This window comes from Corylus avellana, chromosome 4 (assembly GCF_965113065.1).
Source record: "Corylus avellana chromosome 4, dhCorAvel1.hap1.2, whole genome shotgun sequence".
Classification (NCBI taxonomy): domain Eukaryota; kingdom Viridiplantae; phylum Streptophyta; class Magnoliopsida; order Fagales; family Betulaceae; genus Corylus; species Corylus avellana.
In genome coordinates, this window is record NC_142493.1 from 3547704 (window position 1) to 3573929 (window position 26226).

Below are 26226 nucleotides of genomic sequence, written 5' to 3' on the forward strand. Positions count from 1 at the left end.
TAAATGTTTTAAGGACCCCTTGAAATCAATGCACCATCTAAACCATGCAGTTTTAAGATGCCAGCTGCAATCTGCATGGATTTGTGATGAAACAAATAAGGCTAACTTCATTCTACAGCAAAAGGGAGGGAGGCTCTGTCCCTTTCTTTCAATTTTCCTTTAAGGTTGGGTTAATTTCACTACAATGGCCCACCGAAATTTCAATGATGGAAGCTCTAGGAAGAAGCTCACTCTTGATAGCCACATTTCATATTGCCTAAAAAATTCAATGCAAAAAACCCACAATTTTTTTATTTTTTATTTTATTTTATTTAAAAAAAGAAAAAGAAAAAGAAAGTAAAGGTGGGTGAATCTCAATCATGTAGCATGTAGGCACTTCCTTAAAGGAGGAGAGTCAAATATCATTTTGTTGGGAAATTTTCTTGTGGAAAATAATAGAGGTGCAAAGGGTGGAACTAGACATTTAAGTGTGAGGAAGGATATTATATATATATATATATATATATATATATATATATATATCCCCTCAAAATTTTGAATTTACCACTATTTTATATATATATATAAAATAGTGGTAAATTCAAAATTTTGAGGGGATTAATGCCTTACTTAGTTTCACCTTGGAGATATATATTTTACTATAATCTTTTCATAAATTCACGTGATTAACTTGAGTAAGTGTCAAATAGTAAAAATATTAAAAAATAAAACTTGACAAATAAATCTAATTGTTTAATACCGACCTCTCAAAAGACTTAAAAAGTTAGTACCTTTTGGATTTTTAATTTTTAATTTTTATTATTAACACCGAGCTAGGGCAAAGTGAAAGTGAATCGTGCATCAAGGGAAATTCAAGCCCAACAAATTTTGAAGGACTATGGGCCAACCATCGGATCTTCATAAGAAGTTTTTTTTCCCCTCTTTTTGGAGGTTGGATGTCTAGCAAGATTCAAACCCAACCCTTGCCCAATCCCCATTCAAACCTTCTTAGCATAGGAAGACCATTTGATATTAAATCAAAGAGTAATGCAACATACAATTCAACTCCTACTCCTACTCTTACTCCTACGATTCTCTTTAACGTGATTTTTAAAATTATATTTTATCAAAATTCAATAATAATTTATATTAAATTTAATAATAATTTTAAAAGTTAGGTAAAAGAATATAAAAATGAAAATGTGTGCAACATTACTCTTAATCAAAAACCTCAATGTCCATATAGGACCACACAACCACGCAAGGTGCTATCAATTGGCTAACTTGGATCTGTTTATAGATAATCTTTGTGTGTGTATATATATATACACACATTAGAAAGGACTTAAAGCATTCACATCTGGCTCAGTAAATATTTGGTTAAATTTTAGTCAAAAGACTACCTTTATCTATTTTAACTACCTACTTTTTTAAGAGAGGTGCATTTATGTGGTCATGGCAAAAAACATGAGTTTTCTGCCTTTCATTAAAATATTGACACCTCACCTAGTACACCTTAAGAAAATAAGATGAAAACACCTGATAATAACCAAATTGTTATAAACTCATCAGATAAAAAACTCAACCCGCTAGATCACAAGCAAATAAGTAGGCTGGAGAGACATTACCGGTGGAGCCGAGGCGGAATGGCGATGGCGTGGGTAGCGGCTGAACCGGCGGTGGCATGAGTAGACCCACAGTTGGGTCGCGACTAGACCCATCCGCTGTGACCCACGGCAGGCTCACGGCCTGAGACCCACTGTGGGTCTACTGAGCCATGTGGATCTCAGGTCAAGTGGGTTAGCAAACCCATGCTGGGTCGCGGCCCTCCAACCCGCGTGAGTCTGCTAACCCGTGAAAGGCTCACGGCCGTGAGCCTACCTAGGTCAAGGACCATGGCGTGGGTCTGCTGGCCCATGCTAGGTTGCAGTCCTGTAACCCCGTGTGGGTCTGCTGACCCACGGCCGTGAGCATACCTAGGTCCGGGACCCTGGCATGGGTTAACAGACCCACACTGGGTCGCGGCCTTGCGACCCGCGTGGGTCTACTGACCCACAACATGCTCATGGTTGTAAGCTTGCCTGGGTCCAGGACCCTGACGCTGGGTCGTGGCCAAACAAATCACTATTCACAATATTAATTTAATCATGTAATGTTTAAATACATGGTTTAATGACTTTATTTTTGCCGATATGAGTTTCAATTCGTATCACAAATGGTACCACACTTATTAATTAAAACAAAGTTATCACTCCTGTCCAACTTTCGCCAAAAACTTGACGGAAGTCCAGTTAGCCCAATAAAAAGCTAACATGTGGCAAGGAGTAGTATTAAAAATTAAAAAATATAAAATAACTAATAACTTAAAAAAGTAAAACAATTAAAAAATGATAAAAAACAAAAAAAACAAACAAACAAACAAGAAGAAGAAAGGGTGACCGAGCCCTCCCATGGCCAGCAAGGGGTATCCCAACCACCCCCAAGGGCCCTTGGGGGTGGCCGAGACACCCCCATCTGGCCATGGGGTGGTTTCGCCAAGGGTCTCAGCCACCCTCATCTAGCCATGGGATGGTTTTGGCCACCTTATATGGCCGGTCTGGGTGTGGCTGAACCATCCTATGGCCATCAGGTGGTCCGGCCACCTCAAAAACCAAACTCTAACTTATTTTTGGTCTTCTAGGGTGGCCGGACCACCCTTAGTTGGCCATGGGTTGGTGGAGCCACCCCTTTCTTCTTTTCTTTTCTTTTTTTTTTCAATTTTTTTTTTATTGTTTTAGTTTTTAGTTATTAATTTTTTTCATTTTAATTGTTTTTTTTTTTTTCCATTTTTAATATTACCCCTTGCCACGTGTCATCTTTTTATTGGACTTTCATTAGGTTTTTTGAACGGAAGTTGGACAAAAGTGTTAGCTCCATTTTAATCAATAAGTGGGATATTATTTGTGATACAAATTGAAACTCAGGTGGGTAAAAATAAAGTTATTAAATTACGTGAGGCAAAAAATATTTAACCCTTTAGAAGGGAGGCCCAAGACCTTTTTTTTTTAGGCTTTTTCCGTACATCAAGACCTCTTCTTTCTCTACCAAAAACTTAGAGCTCGGTATTAAGGAGAATAACTTAAGCTAATGAGCTTAGTCTACCGAGATATATTAACTACACAATACTCATATTTGGGCAAATCCAAATACTCTTTTACTGTCATTCGAAGTGAACAAAAATAAATTAATATACATATTATAACCCCACTTTTACCCAAAAACTTAAACTAATAAGTTTGGAAAAAAGAAGGAGATGCAACACATATCAAAAGAGAAGTAAGCAAGAGTAAATCAATATACATATTAGAACACTATTTCTAACCAAAAACCTAAACTAATGAGTTTGGGAAAAAAGAAGAAAATAGCAACACATCAAAAGAGCAAAAAAGAAGGAAATTTTCAACAAACAACTATGCATATTTCTTCATACGAAGGGAATTGTCCTTTCCTAAATTGAGCACCACGTCTGAGCGACAAAACCAAATTTAAAAAGGAAAAAACAAAATGACAGGATATTTTGGTATTCCTTAAAAATATATTTAAATAGGGGGCCAAATAATTGATGAGAAATATATAAAGATTAAAGGCTAAATTAATATATAAAAAAATAAAATTAGTTTTAATCCAATGTTAAGAAAATAAATAAATAAATAAAATTAGTTTTAAATCAATGTTAAGAAAATATAAAAAAAAAAAAATAATTAAAAATTAAAAAATAATTATTTTTTAATATAATTCAATTTTCAAATTAATTCTTCAATGTAAAATGTATTAAAACTTATCAGAGATAAACATCACATAGCAACACGAATGTAAAGTGTATTAAACTTAAACTTTCTAGACTGTTTTTTATAGTCATGACCAATCTTTGAACTACTTTTTTAATGGGCCTGGGGCCGAACTAAAAACTTTTGGCCCAAATTCAGATTTTAATGCATATTTAATAATAAAATTTCAAAACTATCCGGTCTGCATGTAAATCCGTCTATGAGAACAAGTGACAATTCTTTTAAGATTTGTTGAAAAATATGGTTTTAATTCAAGAACGCATCTTTGATTTTATCAATAAAGTTAAAGATACATATATCTTATGTTGTTTTTCGTTATTGTCTCGATATTCAAAATATTAAAATATTTGTAGAGTATGCGTGGTGGATAAAAAAAAAATTGTAAGCACAATTTCTCAGTTATTATTGTTGTGAATACTATACTATGTTCATGGGTTCTCCTCAAAGAAAACTTTTTTTTTTTTCTTTGGTAAATACTTCACTCACTTCATAACATAACACCAAACCAAGAGGTGGACACCTCAACAATAAACCCATACATAAAATACAATGCTAAATATGGAAAATAAAAAATCGGAACAACCGAACAGGCAATGGACACATAAATGGTCCCAATAAACTATAAACTATTCAAACCTTTATAACTTGGGTAGAAGCCAAGAAATCGGTTGTATAAAGTGATAATAACACCTGAACGTACAGAGGACAAAGAAGAGCATGACCTTCAAAAGAATCATACATCTAACCCAAACATTTGCCATATGATAATATATCGTCTTTTATTTAGAAATTCATATGGTTAACATCTATAAGTGCCACGTGGTGAAAACAAAATAAAATCTGATAGATAAATTTAATTATTTTATAGTATTTATTTAATTATTTGAAATTTGATAACACTAAATTTGGGCACAGTAAAGTGAATCGTGTCTTGAGTGAAGTTCAAGCCCAACAAATTTGGAAGGATTATGGGCCGACCATTGGATCTTCACCCCTCTATTTTTAAGGTGGTTGGATGGCCAACAAGATTCAAACCCAATCCTTACCCAATCTCCTATCTGTCGATGATACATCTTTGCATCACACAACCATCTTGCAACCATCTTTTAACTTTTATTTATTTATTTATTATTATTATTTTTAATTCAATCAATTATTTGTAGACTTACGTGAGTTTCATACAAATTCATGAATCGTATCTAGAATTGATTATAACGTGGGTTATGATCTTGATGAGCAAACAATATCTTTTTACAGAGTTGATTGTGAAGTAGTTTATCAGTAATTCATTATTCATGTAATTAATGCAGAATTAAGGTGATTGAGTAATAATATTACATTTTAAAGTGTCAAAACTCATATATATGAGTTTTGACACTTCAAAAAAAACTTAATAAACTAGTAATATATGATCCTTTAACTAGTTTATTAATTTTTTTTTTTGGGTCCAAGAAATGTTGGCCTAGTGAAAGAGAAGAAAGAACAACTGAACAAGTGAGTTTGAATATCTAAATGGTGGCCTACTAAGCGTTAAGTCATCACTTATATGATTATATCACAAGTTAAGCTAATAAGAATGGAATAATTTAATCATTTATAATTTATATTTTAACACTTTCCTTCGCATGTTATTCAAACTCTCCCTTAATTGGCTAGAGATAGGGTTCAAACTCAATACTTCTACTCCAATACCATGTTAAATCACAACTTATTCAAAATGTTTAAACTTATAAGAATGAATTAATTTAATTTCTAAAACTAAGATTATAGAGAAGGCCTCAATATGGACAATCTAAAACTATAAATTAATTTAATCATTTAATTTATATTAGGTTTTTTTCTGTACATCAAAATCTCTTGATTCTCTACATTTTTTAGTTTCCAGTCATTCGTTATCCATTGCCACATCAACCTAGTAATATGAGAGTAGAATGAAAAATGAGTATGTAACATTACTCTAAAAAGAAATAACTCGTGTTTTACTCACTTTTACCTAACTAGTTAAAATGTTTTTACCAGATTGTATGTTTAAGAGGGAAAAGGAGAATTTAACAAAAAATAAAAAAAAAAACAACAACAACACATATTAAAAGATCAACCAACATTTAACAAAGCACAAAACAAGGGAATTTTCAAGCACGAACCCAGTAATTTTTTTTTTTTTTTTTTTGAAAAGACACGAACCCAGTAATGGAAACAAACCAACAATGCATATTTCTTCATACGAATTAGCATAAGCTTGGTATATATATATAAATGAACAAAAAAAATTTCTATGTACCACGATTTTATCATACTTTACTGATGTGATATTGCAATCTAAGAACTGATTGATAGTGTCACACCAACAACATCTAAAACTATAGTGTATAGCATTACTCTTATTTTAAAAATAAAAAACCAATCTACATAAAAGAATGACATTTGATATCGTAAAATAAAGCAGAAATTTAGCAATAAAATTGGACTAGAAAGCTATATAAGTGAGTCAGCTCATTTTGAATGCTCGTAAGGAAATCTAATTCAAGCCATATTTTGGGGTTTTATTCAAATTTGGATTAGAAAAATCATTTTAAATGTTTTAAGAATAGATATTAATTTTAAGGAAAATGCTAGGTGTTTTTTTTCTGATTTCCTCTTAACGGTGATGTGGCTTTGAAAATCACCGTTGGATTTAAGATTATCATTATTAACTTTTAATCTATTGGTGATTTTAAAAATTACATCATAGTTAAAAACCAGAAGAACACTAGAAAAACACCTAACATTTTTCTTAATTTAATAAACTAAAATAATAAAAATAAAATCCTCCAATCCAATTGAAAGAAAACTGTCTAAAATTTCAACAAGTTGGGCGGGCTTGGGTTGGCTCTCACATCGTCCATATTCATACCATTTTCAGCCCAAAAATGTCCTTTCTTAAAAATGAGAGGATATTTTGGTAATTATGAGCTGTCTGGAAAAGCTAAGAAATTGTGGAACCGGGGATTAGGCGGGCTCAGAATTGTCTTTCTGTCTCACACTCACACACTCTATCCTTTCGCAGAGCAAACGACATGGCGACCTCTCTAGGGCTCTTCTCCACCTTTCTCTCCGGCAAAACGGCGTCGTTGATGGTCAAATCTTCCTTGTGCTCACCCTCCTCCTCTCTCATGGTTCCTGCTAACCTGCGCACGGTGCGCACGGTGATTTCAGCTACCGTGTCCGACAAAGCACCAGGCACGCGCGCGCCCCGAGGCATCATGAAGCCCCGCCGTATCTCGCCGGAGATGCAAGCCCTCGTTGGCGTCCCCGAGATCTCTCGCACCCAAGCTCTCAAGCAGATTTGGGCTCACATTAAGGAACACAATCTTCAGGTTTAATTTTAGTGACTTTTTGCAAGAAATAGCTGCCTTTTGAAGCCCTTGTTGTGGGTTTTGGTTTAACTGGGGTTTTATGTTTGGATAAGGCTTTGGTGCTAAATGAAATGTGGATTATGTTGGTTACTATGATTTTTATGAAAACAAATTTGTGGATTTGACATGTATTTGTATTTGTGTGTTTGGATAAGGCTCTGCTGGTGGAAATGAAATTTGGCTTTGTTTTTGGTGGTGGTGGTGGTGGTGCACATGGAATGGGATTTAAATGTAGGTTTTGTCTTTTTGGGGTTTAGAGGAGTTCATACGTTTGGATAAGGCTTTGTTGCTGCGAATGAAATGTGGGTTATGTTATTGCTGTTGTGCGTCAAATTAGTTAGTATGATGTTTCTGAAACCGTAATGTGTTTAATTTGGGTTTTGGGGTTTAAGATGGGTTTCCATATTTTGATAAGTTTTTCTTGGCTTGGTGTAAATGAAATTTAGGCTTTGATGTTAATTTTTTTTTTCTTAATATGTACAAGTGATAGGTCATTGTCAAAACCCTTCTGTGGGTTTCGGTTTAGATGGGTGTTTATGTTTGGACAAGGCTGTGTTGGATGTGAAAGGTTGGTATTGTTGTTAGTCTGTTTTGTTTTCTTTATTTTTTGAAGTAATATGTGAATCTTGAAACTATAAAAGGTGGTGTTTGGTTTGGGTTTGTGGTTTGTTTGGGTTCTAGATGGGTTTCTTATGTTGGTTTAAGGCTCTATTGGTACAAAGAAAACCAGGTTGTTATTAAGGCTAAAAGAAACTCATTATTTCTTGTTTGGTGTTTTTCATGGTATAGATAGAAATGGTCTTTGTTGCTACTATATTTTAGTTTGGTTCTGCCAACTTTGTATATGGGTTTATTGGGTAGATATGGATGCTTTTGCTTGTCTGAGGCTGTTTTTGGTGTATAATAGATGTGGGTTTTGCTAGTTCTGGATTTAAGTTTGTTTCTATTCTACAAGGATGTGTTGTTATGGTGAAATGCTTTACCTGAGATAGGTTTCGTACTATGGGGTTGTCTAATGGGTGTATATGTTGTTTTGGACGTTTTACATTGTGAAATTTGGATCAAGGTAGGTTTGCTTATTTACTCTTGACAAATTTTGGTTCTCTTAGGCTTTTTTCTACTTCTAGATAGGTGTTTCTCTTGTATACTTACTGTATGCCTGGGTTGTGCTTTGCGCTTTTAATGATATTTCGATAAAGATTTGGTTCTCTTAGGTTTTCAAATGCATATCTGTTGTTTGGACTGGTTCTAAATCTGCACAAGCTATGTATACGGGGAAATATAGGCTTTTTTATTATCGTCCTGTGGTTGGTCCTGTTAGAATCTTCTATGGGTTTATATTCTTCATTGGCACTCTTTTGCCTTCTCTTTTCTCTGGACAAGAGTGCTGGTGGGCACAGGGAGAGAGCAGGCAAAATGTATTATTCATAACGAAAAGAAAGATACTGTTTTTTGTGCTTCCATAATTGGATAAGTTTTGTTTTATTGATGATGAAATGTGTGTTTTCTGTGTCAACATGCTTGGACTTGTTCGGTTTTTATCATGGGTTCTTATGGTTTATGCTTGTTTTAGGTATTTAGTCAAAGCACTAAGGTCTTTTGGTGAATGCGCAAAGCAAGGTGTTAGTTTAAGTGAAGTAGATGTTTAGAGGTATTAGAATTAACAAAAAGGAAAAAATTGGAGGACTAAACTTACAGGAATTGGTTGACAACACTTTCAAGTTTATCATAAGTCCCAGTAAGCTTGAGATGGTGTGAGTACTTTTTAAGTTGTGTGGCAAAGAACTAAATCTCCTTCTTTACAGACCAAAATTTTAGTCATGTTGTAGCCATTTAACTATAGTGATGGGAAGAGCATCTTTCCCTCGAGGAAATTGCAAGGTCTCAAACATGACCAAAGATTATGCAATCACTATGATGAGTGTTAGATATGACAGGTTATGGTGCTTAATTTGACATGGAAATCTTCACTACTTTATATTCGTTCACTCCTCACTCTACTAACGCGGGGCAAGTGATTATTAATATCCGACCCCAATGGGGAGACCGTGTGTTTTATAATCATACTGTCAGATCAGTTTCCTTTTTGTTCTTTATTTGTGAATACCTTGTAGAATACGATACATGATAAAATGCATATAGAATTTGATACTGATATAGTGCGAGGTTTTACAACTGTGGTTTCCATGCTTTACATTGCGTAGATAAGATTTTTTTGGGACTGAATAGTTATGATTCACCTACATTTTAGTATCCCTACTATTTGGTTGATATACGGTGGTGGTGTGGTTATGTTTGTTATTAGTAGACCTGAGTTCAAATCTTTTGTGATGCTTTCCAACTGTCTTACCAGGATATACTATATTTCTTATATATAGTATAATTGCCTTGCTCACAACTCACAAGAGGTGTACTAGCATAATTGTGCATGCAGTAACGGCTTTAACAAAAAGAGAGCGAATTTAAATTAGTTGAAGACACGCTGTGGCTGATGTTCCAAACAGATTCCACTTGGGTGATAGGATTACTATTTCTGTGTCTCAAATTGCTGAGTTTTTTTTTTTTTTTTTACTTTGAATATGACTTATCCTGGGAAAATCTTTCAGTGAAGTCTTTTTTCCTTCATGTAGATTTCGAATGTGTAATATCAACCAATATTCCATGTCTATGATAAGTATCTTAATTTCTTCCTGACTTGGCCCCCCTCTTTTCATTCTTTTAGGACCCTGAAAACAAGAAGATCATAATCTGTGATGAGAAGCTGAAGAAGATATTTGCAGGAAAAGAGAAGATTGGGTTTCTCGAGATTGCCGGTTTGATTAGTCCTCACTTCCTTAAGTGAAACGAAGCATGCAAGAGAACCAGGATGAAGTTTGTGGAGATCTTATGAAGCCAATCTTTTGTACGTGAGGGCTGTGTTTTGGCTGATGATTATTAAAGACTACTGCTTTTTGCAACTTACTAGTGTTCTTAGTCTTCTTAAGAGTATTTAGGAGTCTTTAATTCCAGGTTCGTCAATATTTAGGCAATCCAATATGAACAGTGACTGCCAGTTTCTGGTTTATTCCACATCTTGAATTTTGGTGGAATCATATATAATGGATTGTATTTTGGCTAATATGTTTGTTAATGGTTTTGGGGTGTTTTTGGTTTTTGGTTTGAAAAAAGTATTATGATGTGGCATAAATGTGGTAATTGTATTTGGGCTTACATGAACCTATAAATCTTCTTCATAGCCAAAAAACTGAGTTTGGTAAACTTTTTAAAATCTTTGTTCGCTTGCTTGAAAAAATGTCAGTTATCTAAACCTATTTTTAAATGTGGCCTTCGTTACTAGCACACTTTCTAAAACAAACAACAAAACTATTTTTTATATTTTTTTCATAAAATGCGTATAAAAAAAGGAAAACACAAAATACTTCTCAAAAAATAATAAAATAATTACTATAAACGCTTCATGGCCTTGCAGTGATGAATTAGGATCTGTTCAATTTTATTTGAACCGGATAATATTCAGTTAGGTATAGTGAAGAGTTATTTTTATTCCATTAAAAAGTAAATAGACAAAAATACTTTTTCCCTATTATTAATCGTGTTGTGAGAACTAAGGGTGTAAAAAAGAAACCGAAAAACCGGAATCGAATAATCAGAGAATTGATTGAAAAATACCGGAATCGGGATCCCAGTTCTAATTCTGGTTTTTGGCACCCGGTTATAACCGGATGACCGGGTGCCTCTATATATATATATATATATATATATATATATAATGTTTTTCATCCTCACATGGGTTTTCCCCAAGACCAAGGTGGCAAGGTGTCAAGGTGTCCTTTCCTTTCTTTACCCCATCCTAAGTTTTTTGTTTTTCTATTTTTCTTGAACGGTTGAGCCCCACACATTAATCTCACGCGGGTTGCTTTCACATCCCATCTTCCTTTCTTTTTCCCATCCTAATTTTTTTGTTTTTCTATTTTTCTTGAACCCCACACATTAATCTCACGTGGGTTGTTTTCACATACCATCTTCCTTCACACATTTAAGAGGAATAGTTTTGGTCATATTAACTTGAGCACCGCAGGACGTGACCTGACAAAGATGTCAAGAACCTCAAAAATTTAAGAGAAAGAGAGTTTGTAACACTCCAATCTCATATTAGAAAGATGAAAAGTAGCATATATAGAATATGTGATTTATAAAAATAGTTATGAGTGTTACGTCTCACATTGTCTAGTTATTAAGTGAAACTGAGCTTTATAATATATTTAATAAAAAAGTTCCAAATTAACTAATTTTTTAGAATGATAGGCAGATGTGATTACAATTTTTTCTTGAGTAGTTACATTAGTACCGAGTAGAGATCAAAAATCTGCTCAGCCACTCGATAAAAAAGATACGCCCACTAATTCAAATTAAATAGAAAAAAGAATTAGGTGGGGGAAGTCTTCTAAAGGGTGAAACTGAGTCACACGTTCTGGACACGGCTTTGATATTTTAGTATATTTGGAGAAGAAGACCAAGACAAAAGACTTGGAAGACCGGAGAGTTCTAGAACAACAACCAATCCTAAACAAGCAAGTCAATTTGTGAAAGCAACATCAGCATGTGTACCTTAAAAACTGCTGACGCAGTGACGCGGTTTTACTGAATTTTTCAAGAAATGGTTGTTGTTTGTTGCATGCCATTGCCATAGGAAGTCACTCGATGGTTTCCTTGAAGGAGAAGTTTGGGGCTCTATATAAGCGAGGTTTTGGTTTTGTCTTTCTTTATAAGTTGTAGCTTTCTGATAAGAATTTGTGAGATCGTAGAAAATTGAATTGCCAATATGAAGGTATCATTTGCAAACACAGATTGTTTGTTCTTTTGGGTTCATAGCATATGAATATATAATGCATGTCATGATTCTCTTCTATGGTCTGATTTAGTTTGCATTTGCAGCAAAAGATTGTGATGAAGGTACAGATGACATGCAAGAAATGTCAGAGAAAGGCACTCCAGGTTGTAGCTGAAGCAAATGGTTGGTATTCTCTGCTCTACGTACTCGCATTCAGAACAAACACATGCAATTGGAACATGTTTTTGTTTTATTAGAAACATTTTATCAAACATCTGCTGTTCATTATCTTATATATGTTTCGTTTGCAATGCAGGCGTGAGCTTTGTGGGCTTAGGAGCGCAGAAAGATAGAGTGGAGGTGATTGGGGATGGAGTTGATGCTCTAAAGCTGGTTAAAAATTTGAGGAAGAAAGTTGGGCAAACCGATATCGTCAGTTTAGAGGCGATAAAAGCAAGCTAGAGAGAGAGCTTAATATTATGTAGACTTAATAGCAAGAGTTTCTTGAAGATTTTTATTTATTTTGTTTTCCCTTATCATCAAGATGTTAAGGATTTATGCAGTTGAGATGCCTTAGCAGAGGATCAATATGAGTATGTCTTTGGTAAATTTTATGCTGCATGTAAAATTATCAAGGCTTAAAGAGTTAGGAAGATTTTTTATCCAAATGTCAATTTTTTTGTATGTACTTTGCCCTAGGCAGCCCAAGAACTTGCTCGGGCACCCCAAAACCCGCACTCGCTCTCTCATTTTCGCAAAGAACTCGGACAAATAATCTAAGGATCTAAATCCCAATTATTACGCCCATAACTTATAACCCGTGCTATGTGTAGATGTTTTTTCATTACAATTTACTTGAAAGGATTTGGGATACTTTCATCATTTAACATTGGTCTTGCTTAAGTTGACTGAAATTTTGAAGCCACCCTTACCCCCTGATGTTTACCTATGCATATTTCTAAAAAATTCCCCTGCTTTTTCTAGTTGTTAATGAACACAAACAGACCTTAAAGGATTTAAGGTTGAAAGTTTAGATAAAATGGTATGCAACAAGAGAATTTAGGGGTACTACAACTTTTTATATAATTGTTTTTTTTTTTTTTTACAAATTGATGTAATCTATTTATCAATTTAATTAATTAATGACCGACTTATCAATCACACAACTCTTAATTATTTCATCAATTTAAAAATTAGGGGTAATTTCACTGAAGACCCATGAACTTCTACTCGATTTGACAAACCTCCTAAACTTCAAAATCTCTCAATTTAGTCCCTTGAACTTTCAATTGCTCTCAATTTGAACCCACTCCGTCAAATTTAGCCGTTAGAAATACCAAAAAAAGACCAAAATATCCCTGATTTTATTTTTAAAAAAATAAAAAACGTTTTGGAATTAAGGATAAAGTTGAAATTTTATAAATAAAAAACAGGGGTATAAGCGTCATTTAACGTTTAAAATCTGACAAAAGGGTCCAAATTGATTGCAATTGAAAGTTTAGGGAACTAAATTGAGAGATTTTGAAGTTTGAGAGAGTTTGTCAAATCGGGCAGAAGTTTAGGAGTTTTTAATGAAGTTACCGCTAAAAATTATAATAAAGTTGTAACCAAACTTTTTTCTTTTTTAAAAAAAACAGGAAGGATGTTAACCCACCATTTCTTTTGTGATGATATGCAATGCGTTTGGGTTTATGATTTCAAAATGTATAATTAAAAAATAATAATTTAAAAGTGTAATTTTAAAAAAAGCAAGTAAATATTTAACAAAATTGCAATTTAACCTCAATTTAACCTTTTAAAATAATGCCTTTTTTTTTTAAAAAAAAGCCACTAATTGATTCATAGAGAAGATAAGACTTCCAAAAATCCATTGTATCTTTGTCCCTCTCGAAAAGATCTTTCTTTGTGGCTGCGAAGTGGTTACTACTACACAACCTAAGTGAGTCAGTCCACCGCACCCGCCTGAGTGAAAGCAGCCTCTCCCCTTCTCCCTCCGTCTCTCCAATGGCGGAAAAACTCGCTCTACCTCTTCTACTCCCAAACCCACCACCCTCAAGGCCTGTTTTCCCCAACAACCACCACACTCAGCACCACCCTCCAGTACCCTCAGCGCCACCACCAGTAGTCCCTCTTCTCCAGGACCTCCTTTTCACCCGCCAAAACCCCAGCACTTCCTCACAACCCCACACCCACCAGTCTCCAATCCCCAGAACCCGCAACCGCATCGGCAAGTCCCGCGACCCCAACCGTGGCAAGCCCTGGTCTAACCACAGGCTCTCCCTCAAAGGTCAGCAAATTCTCCAAACTCTTCTTGACCCACAATTTGATTCTGCTGGATTGGATGATGTTTTGCGTCAATTGTTTGAACCGGAAGAGGAGGTGGGCCCTAGTGTGGAGTTGTTGTCTTTGGATGTACTGGGTATAATTAAGGGTTTAGGGTTTAACAAGAAATGTGACTTGGCAATGGGTGTGTTTGAGTGGGTTCGGAATCGTAAAGATTTTGAATTGATATTGAATAGCTCTGTTATTGCTGTGGTTATTAGTATTCTTGGCAAGGAGGGTCGGGTTTCATCCGCGGCTTCTTTACTTCATAATTTACATCAAGCTGGGATTGATATTGATGTTTATGCTTATACTTCTTTGATAACTGCTTGTGCTAGTAATGGGAGGTATAGAGAGGCTGTGACGGTTTTTAAGAAGATGGAAGAAGAGGGGTGTGAGCCTACTTTGATAACTTACAATGTGATTTTGAATGTGTATGGGAAAATGGGTATGCATTGGAATAAGATTATGGGTCTGGTTGAGAACATGAAAATTGCCGGGGTTGCCCCTGATCTGTATACTTATAATACGCTTATTAGTTGTTGTCGACGAGGCTCTTTATACGAAGAAGCAGCTGGGGTTTTCGAGGATATTAAATCAGCGGGATTTACACCGGATAAGGTTACTTATAACGCGTTATTGGATGTCTATGGGAAGTCTAGGCGGCCAAAGGAAGCTATGGAGGTGTTGAGAGAGATGGAGATCAATGGGTTTTCTCCTAGCATTGTGACTTACAATTCATTGATATCGGCTTGTGCTAGAGATGGTTTGTTGGATGAAGCAATGGATTTTAAAACCCAAATGATGGAGAAAGGGATTAAGCCTGATGTGTTTACCTACACCACCCTTTTGTCGGGGTATGAGAAAGCTGGGAAGGATGAGTCTGCAATGAAGGTTTTTGAGGAGATGAGAAGTGCTGGGTGCAAGCCAAATATCTGCACCTTTAATGCCCTCATTAAGATGCATGGTAACCGTGGAAAGTTTGCAGAAATGATGAAGGTTTTCGAAGAGATCAAGATATGTCAGTGTGCCCCTGATATTGTTACTTGGAACACACTTCTGGCGGTGTTTGGGCAAAATGGAATGGACAATGAGGTGTCAGGAGTGTTTAAGGAAATGAAGAGGGCAGGGTTTGTGCCTGAAAGGGACACCTTCAACACGTTAATAAGTGCATACAGCAGATGTGGTTCCTTTGACCAAGCTATGGATGTTTATAAGAGAATGCTGGAATCTGGGGTTAATCCTGACCTTTCCACCTATAATGCTGTTTTGGCAGCATTGGCCCGGGGTGGGCTTTGGGAACAGTCTGAGAAAATACTTGCTGAAATGAAGGATGGTCGATGTAAACCCAATGAGCTGACATACTGTTCTTTGCTTCATGCCTATGCTAATGGCAAGGAGACTGAGCGCATGTGTGCTCTGGCAGAAGAGATATATTCTGGTGCAATTGAACCGTGTGCTGTGCTTTTAAAGACCCTTGTTTTAGTTAATAGTAAAAGTGACCTCCTAATGGAGACAGAACTTGCTTTCATGGAGTTGAGGAAAAGAGGGTTTTCACCTGACATAAATACTCTTAATGCTATGGTTTCTATATATGGCAGAAGGCAGAAGGTTACCAAAACACAAGAGATTTTGAATTTTATAAATGAGAGTGGGTTCACTCCAAGCTTGACAACTTATAATTGCTTAATATATATGTACAGCCGCTCTGAAAACTTCGAGAGAGCAGAAGAAGCTTTAAAGGAACTTTTGGAAAAAGGAATAAAGCCTGATTTAATTTCATATAATACTGTTGTATATGCCTATTGTAGAAATGGTCGGATGAGGGAGGCTTCACGGATATTCTCAGAAATGAAGGATTCTGGACTTGCTCCAGATGTGGTCACTTATAATACCTTCATTGCGAGCTATGCAGCTGACTCGATGTTTGTGGAGGCCATTGACGTGGTTCGATACATGATCAAGCAGGGATGTAAACCAAACCAGAACACATACAACTCCATTGTAGATTGGTATTGCAAACTCAATCGACATGATGAGGCAATCGTGTTTGTCAACAACCTTCATACCCTTGATCCACATACTTCCAAGGCGGAAGAATACAGGTTATCAGAACGTATAACAAAGAAATGGTCATAGGCGATCCTCATCTGTCAATGGATGGCAGCTGGATTGACTTGCTCTTTAGCCTCTTAACTTCATATCCATCCAGCCCTTTGTCCTCTCTTTTCGTGCCCGTGTTTTATATTGTTTGGGCAGGGAAATGAGCAGAAATGTAATGTTGTGCATGATTCTGTTATCTCTCTGTGAGCTTAACAGTAAGAGCTGATTCTTGATTTTTGAGTTAAAGAGGATTGAGCTATACAAGCGTTCGTCATTTATGGCTAGCAGCATACCTTGTATAGATCAAATGACAGATGAAAGAAAGGTGGGGATGGGAGAGTTGAGTAAGTTTTAAGTTATGTACAATTTTCCATATAGCATGAAATTGGAAAACACATGTACAGTTAACTCTGATAATAATATTTTGAAAATGTTCGGCACTGTAATCCATCACTCTTACTGATAATTATCTTTATGTCAACTTTGCGTTAATGAGAAATGGATCTTCTTTTTTATATATTTGGTAGTATTATCGAATATTGAGCTTTATATAAGATTGAAATCATCGGCTGTATATATCTTTGCGAAAGTTAGGCTTAATCATGGCATCCTAGGATTGTAATATACAAAACCCTCGTGCATAGTCGTTCTCATTCAGATTCTTATCCAGATATGTTGTGCTGTTATTATTGGTTGGACAGTTAAAAGTTTGATGCTGCCCGTGGTTGAATTGTACTCCACTGGTCTGTAAAATGTATCCCATTTCTGGTGCACAGAAACAGATTTGTGTTGTAAAATTAGCAGTATTGTATAAACTGATAAAAATATGGACCGATTATGTAATTTTGGCATTTTATATAGTTCTTATATTTTGAAGTGCTGAACTGTGAAAATAAGGATGAGAAATATTAAATGCACTCTTAACTCCACAATCTCAAGTGCAGACTCTCGGACGTGGCATTAAAGATCACCATTGGATTTATTCAAAATTCAATAGAGATTTTCAATGTCACATCAAGAAACTTGAAGTTGTGAGTGCATGTAATATTTCTCGTTAAAGATTGTTGGCTGTGTTAATTTATTGATTCAGATACTACTGAACTGATGATTATAGGTACCCTGACAAAAACAAAAGGGGCTATATGTGCCTCATGAGAAATATTAGTGATACATGCTGAAATTATCTAGATGGATAGAATATGCTTCTCTTTGCAGCATGTAAGGTGTCAGATTTTCACAAATTTGTGTGTTGATGCTTCTCTTTACACAAAGAAACGAGGAGTCCCTGAAAAAAAAAAATGTTTAGACAGTAAGGTGGCTTTTGAATAGTAGAAGATTAGCAAGTGTAGTTCTATAACATCCAACTAGGGGAAAAGTCAATTTGGCTTAAACAAAAGGTGATGGTGTTTGCTCCTATGCCTTTTCAGGTTCTTGCAATTATATTTGATGTGGATTGGTACACGTTTGAGTAACATAGCCTGTGACTCTGTTGCTGTCCAAGTTGATACACTTAGAAATCTTCTTCCACTAATTGCGTAGACAGCTTATACAAGAAATTAGGTTATCACAACCAGTTAGTTACCTTATTAACTCTTTTACAACTTGATGGCACGTATTAGCATGTTGTAGCATTAGTCTATGGGTGACAATTCATATTTGCGTGTCGGATTCAAGTCGTGTCGAAACATGTGTATGGAATTTTGTAGATTAACCCTAATTCGACTCATTTAATTAAATGGATTACACTTCTTAACCCTAATCAGTGAAAATCGTATTGAGTTTATTTCCCTCCAAACGTTGTTGGAGCTTTGCTATCTAATCAATTGTGTACAAATTGCCATATAATTATGGTCAGAGCCAGCTTTTGCTTTATCATCACTATAGATTGGAAAATGATAAGGTTGCTGTGTGGACTCCACGCAAACATTTATCTCTATATTGTGCATGCATCTTTGCATGTCCTTGAGAAAATGACTCAACAAAGATAAGGACTTAATCCCCAAGCTGGCAAGATCCAGCAATGATGCCGTAACTTGCCGTTGCTTAATTGCTCAGAGAAACCAATAAAAAGAAAAAAGAAACAATTGCTTTCACATTAATATACACAAATACGTGCCGTATGGGTGTTCTCAACTGCCAAACTCTATGGGGTGAGAAAATCACTTCTCATACAAAACACAAATGGCAGTTTATATTTTAGCGGTTTAAAAACTTGAAAGGTTTGAAAAAAATAGCAATTTCAAAACATAGTTTATGAAAATGCGGTTTTTAGAATTGCACTGATAAAATCACGGCTCGGCCTTTAAAATCGCACGTTTTTAAAAGCGCACTCACTTGCCAGTGGTTTGAGAATGTAAATTTTTTCATATTTTTATATTGCAATTTTTTTTTTTTTTTGTTCAAAGATATTCCTAAACTGGACACTTTGCACCACGATTTTGTTTAAAAATGCATATCAAAGAAGAAGAAAGTCTTGTAATTGGAAGAAGACTGAATCACTTGATTATCCCCACACGTTATTTGTGTTTCATTCATGATATTCTTATTTTATAATTGGAAAAAGACTGATTCCAATTGATTATCTCACACGTTTTCAGTGTTTCATTCAGGATATCTTTATTATCAATAATCAAATACAAAATTAAGAGGTATTCGAGAATTTCTGTGGCTGCACATCTTAAACTATTAAGTACGTAAATTTATTTTTTGATCCCATTTTTTTTTTTTTTTTAATGAAATGGTTATAGTGAGTTAAGCAATGAACTCTTTATATATATATATATTTGGTCTTAAATCCCTTCCCTAGCTCCCATGATTGAAGATTGCTCCCTCCATAGAGATGGGGTCTTTAACCTAGACAAATCTTCCAATTCGTGGTACTTCTAATGACTACCACAGAAACTACTAGCTAATTAAATATCATGAAGAATTGAAGTTTTGAATCTAACCAAATTACCGATGTACAAAATTTCCTCCAATGGTTACCCTCAAATAACCTATTTAGCTAAATTATGTGCGTCTGGCAACTATATGTGAAAAGTTATTCAAATCCCACTTGGTACTTAGCAGTCTCATGTTATGTGAAAGGTTGCTCGGGTTCCACATGCTCGGACAAGTGCTCGGGCAGCCCCAACAGGTTCGAGTCGGGCTGCCTGAGTACTTATCCCAAAAAAAAAAAAAAAAAAAAAGAAGTGAAATTAGGGTGCCTTCTCACATACACTCTATCTATACCAAACTGAAGTGGGACCAAAAAAATTTTAGAAACTAAACGAGGGAATGTCCACACAGGTTGAGCTAATTAAGGCTGGTGATAAATATAATAAATCAAATGACAGCAAAGGCTGCAACTAGCCTTTGGTTGGTCAAGGTTTCAAGGGATAAACTTTGGCTATGTTGAGCTGTCTCTGTTGCAGTTCCTTGAAATGAAAGGATTTGGCATATATATATATAAAGAAGTGGATGAAGATAACATGGATATGAAGCATAAATTATAAATACATCGGATGTTATATCTCTGCAGAGAACTAAAGACCAAGGACCAGTCCACCGCCCCCAACTAACTCTGTCTATTCAACAATTCTACTCTCTCTCTGCGTCTCTGAGAAACACACAACCAGACAAGAAACAGAGACAGACATCTTCCAGACTTCCTCTGTCTGCAATCAAAGCACAATGAGCTGGTGGTGGTCTGGAGCAATAGGAGCTGCAAAGGCAAGTGATTTCAAAACCAATTTTCATTCTTCATTCTCATTTCAATTGCCAACCTTTCCCCTAACAATCTCACTCTCTGATTAATTTGATCAAATTCTGCAGAAACAATTTGACCACAACAACGCGCTGCCACGGTACAAGAGCGTGGCTCTGATCATCGGCGTGACCGGCATCGTCGGCAACAGCCTCGCCGAGATCCTGCCACTCTCCGACACACCAGGCGGGCCGTGGAAGGTGTACGGCGTAGCCCGCCGCCCTCGGCCTGCCTGGACTGCCAACTACCCTATTGAGTACATCCAGTGTGACATCTTGGAGGTTCAAGAATCACATGCCAAGCTCTCCAAACTCAGGGATGTCACGCACATTTTCTACGTGACATGGGCTAACATGCACGATGAAGTCGAAAATTGTAAGGTGAATTCTAACATGTTGCGCAACGTTCTCAACGCTGTCATCCCAAATGCGCCAAAACTGCAACATATTTGCCTGCAAACTGGTCGAAAACACTATGAACCTCATGAACCTCCATATCATGAAGATCTTCCAAGATTGAACGTACCCAATTTTTACTATACCCTGGAAGATGTTTTGTCTGAAGAGATGGCTAAGAAGGAGGGTTTGACATGGTCGGTGCACCGGCCTGGAGTGATATTTGGGTTTTCGCCGTATAGTTTGATGAATATTGTTCGGAGTTTATGCATTTACGCAGCGATATGCAAGCACGAGGGTGAGCTATTGAGGTTTCCGGGAAGTCGTGCGGCATGGGAGGGGTACTGGGATGCTTCGGATGCAGAGTTGGTTGCAGAGCATCAGATATGGGCGGCGGTGGATGCTCATGCCAAGAATAAGGCATTTAATTGTAGCAATGGGGATGTGTTCAGTTGGAAGCAGTTGTGGAAGGTTTTGGCAGAACAGTTTGGAGCAGAGTGTGGGGAATTTGATGAGTACTCCAATTTGAGCTTGCAGGAGATGATGAAGAATAAGGGTGCAGTGTGGGAGGAGATTGTGAGAGAGAAGGGTTTGGTGCCTACGAATTTGGAAGAGATTGGGGCTTGGTGGTTTGTGGATGAGGTTCTTGGGGGTGAGTCCTTTTTGGATAGCATGAACAAGAGCAAAGAGCATGGATTTGTGGGGTTCAGGAACTCAAAAACTTCGTTTAGTTATTGGATTGATAAGATAAGAGCTCACAGAATTGTTCCCTAGATGATAAGTAGATAAAAGCTCTAGCTTTATGAGAGAGATTCTTCTGTTTTCACTTTTAACTCAAAAACTTCGTTTAGTTATTGGATTGATAAGATAAGAGCTCACAGAATTGTTCCCTAGATGAAAAGTAGATAAAAGCTCTAGCTTTATGAGAGAGATTCTTCTGTTTTCACTTTATTTTCTGCTTTGGTTGTTGTAATTGTGAAATCCGCTTGTTGCCAATGATCTTGTTCTTTTTTACATGGTGAAAGGGAAATTGTTTGGGTACTACAACCTTGTTACAAACTTGCATAATGCGATTTATGAAAATGAGTGTCACATGGATTATTGCGCAGCAATCTACATTTTAGGAGCCGATGGAGCAAATGTGATACAGGACAACACAATATTTACAAGAAAAGTTGAAGAGAGAAGAGTTGAAGATAGAGAGAAGAAATATAGAAGAGGAGGGAAGAAAAAAAGCTACGAGAGAGAAGAAAAGACAAACAGTACTTGGGCTAATGGCCTGCTAAAAACACATATATCTAAAATAAAAATAGTACAAGTATGAAAAATTATCAATAAAACAAATAAAATGCAAACTAATAAAAAGCCCAATAACAGTTCAAAGCATACACAGTGAATTAGGAAACTGTTAACACAAGGACGCCTTTGAATGTTTTTTCAGCTACATTCAAGTTGTCGGCAGCAGATGAATGACACAAGTTGGATGAGCTGGGCAAGACAATGATGCCTCTGTTTTCAGCAAAAGCCGAGTACGGTCGGAGTTGGGCTCCCTGGACCCTAGATGACCACAAGTGAAATATTCATAAGAATAGAGGCATATAGAAAGGGACACATCATTCAAATTCAAACCCACCCATTGAAGCCTCATTAATAGGTAAACCAAATGAAAGAGTGATTGATGGATAAGTAAATGGTTGTTGGATGGCAATTAGTACTATGAGCACATTGACATTAATCGCTGAATGTTTATAATTTTTTACACAACTCGCAAATCTGACATAAACTCAACATAAAATTAGCGGGTTAGAGTTGTAGAGTTTGATTATAATTGACCTATATAGTTTTATACACATGCTTCAACACGACCTGAATTCAACACACAAACACGAATCGCCATCCCTACTGATCGTATCCAATGCACAGACAACATCACAGTACAGTAAAGAAAGCATATAACTAAAAACTGTCATGGCGTAGTGACAGTTCCTATCTCATCAAAAAGTTAAAACATCATGTTTTTGTAACTTGCATAGGGTATAAGAGACCTTAAATTTGAATGAACTAATACAAATCTGCAGCTCAGATTTTTTGGTTATATGATCACATGCAATGTTCAAAGAGAAGGATCTGTCATTCCAACTCCACCAATTCATGAAAAAATTGTGCCTTTCAAATGCATTCCACAAATACAATAAGGAGTTCTTGTGTTCACAAATAAAAACAAGAGTTTCTACACTTGCACAAGAAAATGTAAAATGAATTTAAAATATGTTTATAAATTATATATATCTACACATGAATCAAGGCGGAAGGACCCAAATCAGAAGTTACTTGCTCCATTACCTGCTTATTGGAATCCATATCAGGATGAAAATGAAAGTTTCCTCCAAATTATATCTCTGAAAAAAGTTTCCCTCTGATTATGTCCATGAAGTCATTATGCATATGTGGCTTATATAGTTTTCATAATCTGTTAAATTAAGGAGAACAAATTTGTAAGCACGGGAACTGCATTTTAGATGGTCAGTATACCACTTAAACTGAATATTACATGCAGCAGCGAAACCATTTAAGTAGGTCTGCCATTATTACTATTCATGCAAGGCAAAATTATTAAAAACATGGTTCAGTTTATTGTGAAGATCCTAAATACAAATGCAATATCTGAAAGGTATATTTGCACGCGGGGGGAGAGAGAGAGCCAAAATCAAGGGCTTTTTTCACTTCAAAATTCTGATGGAGAAACACGATCAGGTGCCATAGCTCGTATCCATTTAGCACCACATAACAATAGCCACGAGGAACAAGCTATGGCAATATGGGATTTCAAGATAACAATAGCAACTCAAGATAAAAGAAGTTTGCAATAATTGAAGTTAATGTACAATTCCTCAGCATTTTTCTCCACATCATACATGCTTGTACGGAAGAGGAGACTGAATCCAGTAATAAATCATATGGTCGTTCTCTCTCTTCCCACCCCCACCAAAAAAAGCATGTCAGTCATATCTTTGGATTCATAATCACTTCTAGAGGATGCACAAGATTACTATCCTAAGAAAATTCTCTCCTATTTCAATCTATCTCCATTATTGACGCAAAGGTCCCAAATTCTTAAGTATCATCTTGAAGTGCCCTTCTAAACAAGTTACAAGCTCATATGTAGCTCCCCCATATAATTTATTTATATGGGGGAGCTACATATGAACAAGTTAAAGATAAATTTGTTATATAATTTCCAAGCCTATGGGTACCAAATTTCATATTTCAGAAGCAGCTCCTCACAAAGTGAAAAACATGTAAATGATTAAATTAATGAACACATTCAACTGTAATTTGGTTATGCACTACCTCTTTAACTGTACCTGGCTATACATTGTAAACACATCAACTTGTACTTTGCTCACGCACTACTTCAACACCAAATGCAAAATTTGGCTTCTACTGAGAGATGTCAGAGTTTTGACAGCAATAGCGCTAGTTGCTCATCAGACACCTTAACTTCAACGCAAGCTCCCAATGATGAAGCTAGCCTCGCAGCTAACTGATGCTTACACTTGAAGAGAGAGACAAAAAGAAGAGGGGGCTTGAATACAGGAAACTTATTACAAAAGAAAATGTAGAAAAGAATTATATGTATAAGCAAGAATGAGATCTCACACAAAGTTGTTCTCCTCTATTTACAATGTCATAGAAGAATGAGTAACACGCACAATAGTTTTCAGCAAAGCAGAAATATTCCTCCTTCCTCCGTGATTCTCCCACAACCTAAGCAGACCAGATAAGAGGGAGCTCAGTTTTAGTTTTTCTCTTCCTCAAATAAATCTCTAACTACACTATCCAAATTAAAAGGCTTCTTCACCCAATCCATCTTGGGTTGAATTACCAAATTAGCAACTTTTTGCTAGCCCAGATTCTTCAAATTTCTTACTATTTGGCTGATGCCAACTAAATTTCTAATTTGTTCCTTCATATTCCACCCAAATCAATAAATACATCAAGACAATAGAAAAAAAATTTCAAACTTTGGACTTAATTTTCCCCAATATTAGTTACAATTCCAAATATACTACAAAGATATCTACAAACTAAATTTAACTCAACCCAGCTTCATGTCCCCTGTCCAAATCTTTTGTATCAGAGATCTAGTTGGCTATTCCAGAACCATGTATATCCACCAGGTAACAAAACATGGATTCAAGTAAAGAATAAACTTTACCTGAAAGACGAAACGCCCACTAAGCTCACCAGAAATCCTCTTGATGCCTCTTTGATCCACTATTCTAGTGGCTCGCTCAAAGTTTTTACCAAACAAGAAATGCAAGCTGGATTTATAACAAAAAAGGGAACAAAACAGAAGTCAATAATTCAACCCCATTACAAGTCAGTGCTAATATTATCCAAGACACATTCAAAATGGGTTAGATAAACTAACATGGAGAGCTGATCATCTGTCACTGTCCCATTTCAATTCATTCCTCATTATCAAATTGCAGCATAAATAATCCCAAAAACAATCAAGTGAAAAGTCATTAACTTGTACTAAAAAATTAGTCGATATCGGTTTCAAAGTAGAAAAGCAAACAATGAAACAAAAAAGAACCGACCTGCACGAGTAGATTCGATGTCCTTCCACACCGCCTCTGCTACTAAACTACTTGCACTCATTCTCACTTAGCATTTCCCTAAAAAACGAATAAATTTAAACACTTAGAGCTTCTTAATACGCTTTTCCAAAGTGCTTTTTTACTCTCAAAAGCTGAAACTAAATACAACCTTTGTCGTTGATACTAAGAAAACTGTTTTTTTTTTTTCTAAAATCAGATTGACAGCCTCTACAAGGAAGTTTTTCCGGGTTTTAACAAATTAAAGAACCCAGCAGAAGCGCACACACGCTCCAACACTTGGAGCTGTAAGGTGGGTTTTCTGAAAACACCTCATACTTGCTCTTGAAAGCAAGGAAAGCGCTTTACAATCAGTTTGAGAGCCACAACGAGAAAGCTATTAGGGTAACAACAATGAAATGTAGCAACATGAGACAGTATGGTGGGTGCTTGTGTTAATGCCGAAACCAGAACCAAATTGACGGGAAACAACAAGAAACCAAATAGAAAGAAACGAATATACAAATAATGGGAAAGTGAATGAAGGGGTTGGAGTTGCCCACCTGAACTTGATCATACAAACCGGTTTCATTTTTTTTTTTTCTCATTTTACTAATGGGTTTGGTTTTAATAATAAGAGATACAAAATTTGAGTTGCTAAATTCCGTTTTATGAAATGTAAATTTTTATTTGTATTAAATTTAAAATTAAAAGTGAACTCCGTGCAATGTTATGTTTATTTTCCTTTCTTGGATTGGAGGAGCAAAATAGGTTAAACCAAACTCATTGAAATGTTATTTTTGACGTAAAAAAATACTTGAGGTACCATAATTTTTATTAGGGGTGTAAAAAAAAGGGGAGAATGGGGACAGGAACCGGGAAACCAAGGAACGAGTAGATCGAAAAACTGGGAAACCGGTTGAGAAAAACCGGTAACTGGGGTGCCCAGTTCCTATTACCGGTTTTGGGGTTTTTAAATACCCAATTATAACCAGGGATATATAATAATAATAATAATACATTTT

General features: G+C 35.9%; 5 protein-coding genes across 9 annotated transcripts; 4 read left to right on the plus strand and 1 right to left on the minus strand.

Annotated features, from left to right (window-relative positions):
* The first annotated feature begins 6794 nt into the window (after positions 1 to 6794).
* LOC132180020 (uncharacterized) lies at positions 6795 to 10319 on the plus strand. The gene is made up of 2 exons (XM_059592861.2): positions 6795 to 7162; positions 9924 to 10319. Exons 1-2 carry the CDS (start codon positions 6863 to 6865, stop codon positions 10041 to 10043), a joined length of 420 nt encoding a protein of 139 aa, XP_059448844.1. The 5' UTR covers positions 6795 to 6862; the 3' UTR covers positions 10044 to 10319.
* Positions 10320 to 11940: 1621 nt separating this feature from the next.
* LOC132179755 (heavy metal-associated isoprenylated plant protein 47) lies at positions 11941 to 12641 on the plus strand. Its single transcript, XM_059592524.2, has 3 exons — positions 11941 to 12029; positions 12137 to 12215; positions 12349 to 12641. Exons 1-3 carry the CDS (start codon positions 12024 to 12026, stop codon positions 12492 to 12494), a joined length of 231 nt encoding a protein of 76 aa, XP_059448507.2. The 5' UTR covers positions 11941 to 12023; the 3' UTR covers positions 12495 to 12641.
* Positions 12642 to 13926: 1285 nt separating this feature from the next.
* LOC132179618 (Pentatricopeptide repeat (PPR) superfamily protein) lies at positions 13927 to 16955 on the plus strand. The gene has a single exon (XM_059592361.2). It carries the CDS (start codon positions 14037 to 14039, stop codon positions 16491 to 16493), a length of 2457 nt encoding a protein of 818 aa, XP_059448344.2. The 5' UTR covers positions 13927 to 14036; the 3' UTR covers positions 16494 to 16955.
* A 2991-nt stretch (positions 16956 to 19946) lies between these two features.
* LOC132179054 (3-oxo-Delta(4,5)-steroid 5-beta-reductase) lies at positions 19947 to 21628 on the plus strand. The gene is made up of 2 exons (XM_059591675.2): positions 19947 to 20168; positions 20271 to 21628. Exons 1-2 carry the CDS (start codon positions 20130 to 20132, stop codon positions 21369 to 21371), a joined length of 1140 nt encoding a protein of 379 aa, XP_059447658.2. The 5' UTR covers positions 19947 to 20129; the 3' UTR covers positions 21372 to 21628.
* An 80-nt stretch (positions 21629 to 21708) lies between these two features.
* SSN2 (zinc finger SWIM domain protein) lies at positions 21709 to 25826 on the minus strand. Of its 5 annotated transcripts, none has more exons than XM_059591678.2 (8): positions 25765 to 25826; positions 25205 to 25282; positions 25033 to 25054; positions 24817 to 24922; positions 24258 to 24365; positions 23963 to 24153; positions 22941 to 23067; positions 21710 to 22154 (listed from the first exon to the last, which is right to left on the minus strand). In XM_059591678.2, exons 2-6 carry the CDS (start codon positions 25263 to 25265, stop codon positions 24052 to 24054), a joined length of 399 nt encoding a protein of 132 aa, XP_059447661.1. In that variant the 5' UTR covers positions 25266 to 25282; positions 25765 to 25826; the 3' UTR covers positions 21710 to 22154; positions 22941 to 23067; positions 23963 to 24051. The 5 variants fall into 5 exon arrangements, with proteins under 5 accessions (XP_088371519.1, XP_059447663.1, XP_059447661.1 ...); XM_059591679.2 differs by lacking the exon at positions 25765 to 25826 and adding an exon at positions 25374 to 25736; XM_088515393.1 differs by lacking the exon at positions 25765 to 25826 and having other exon boundaries at positions 21709 to 22154; positions 25033 to 25048; positions 25205 to 25736.
* Between the last annotated feature and the right edge of the window lie 400 nt (positions 25827 to 26226).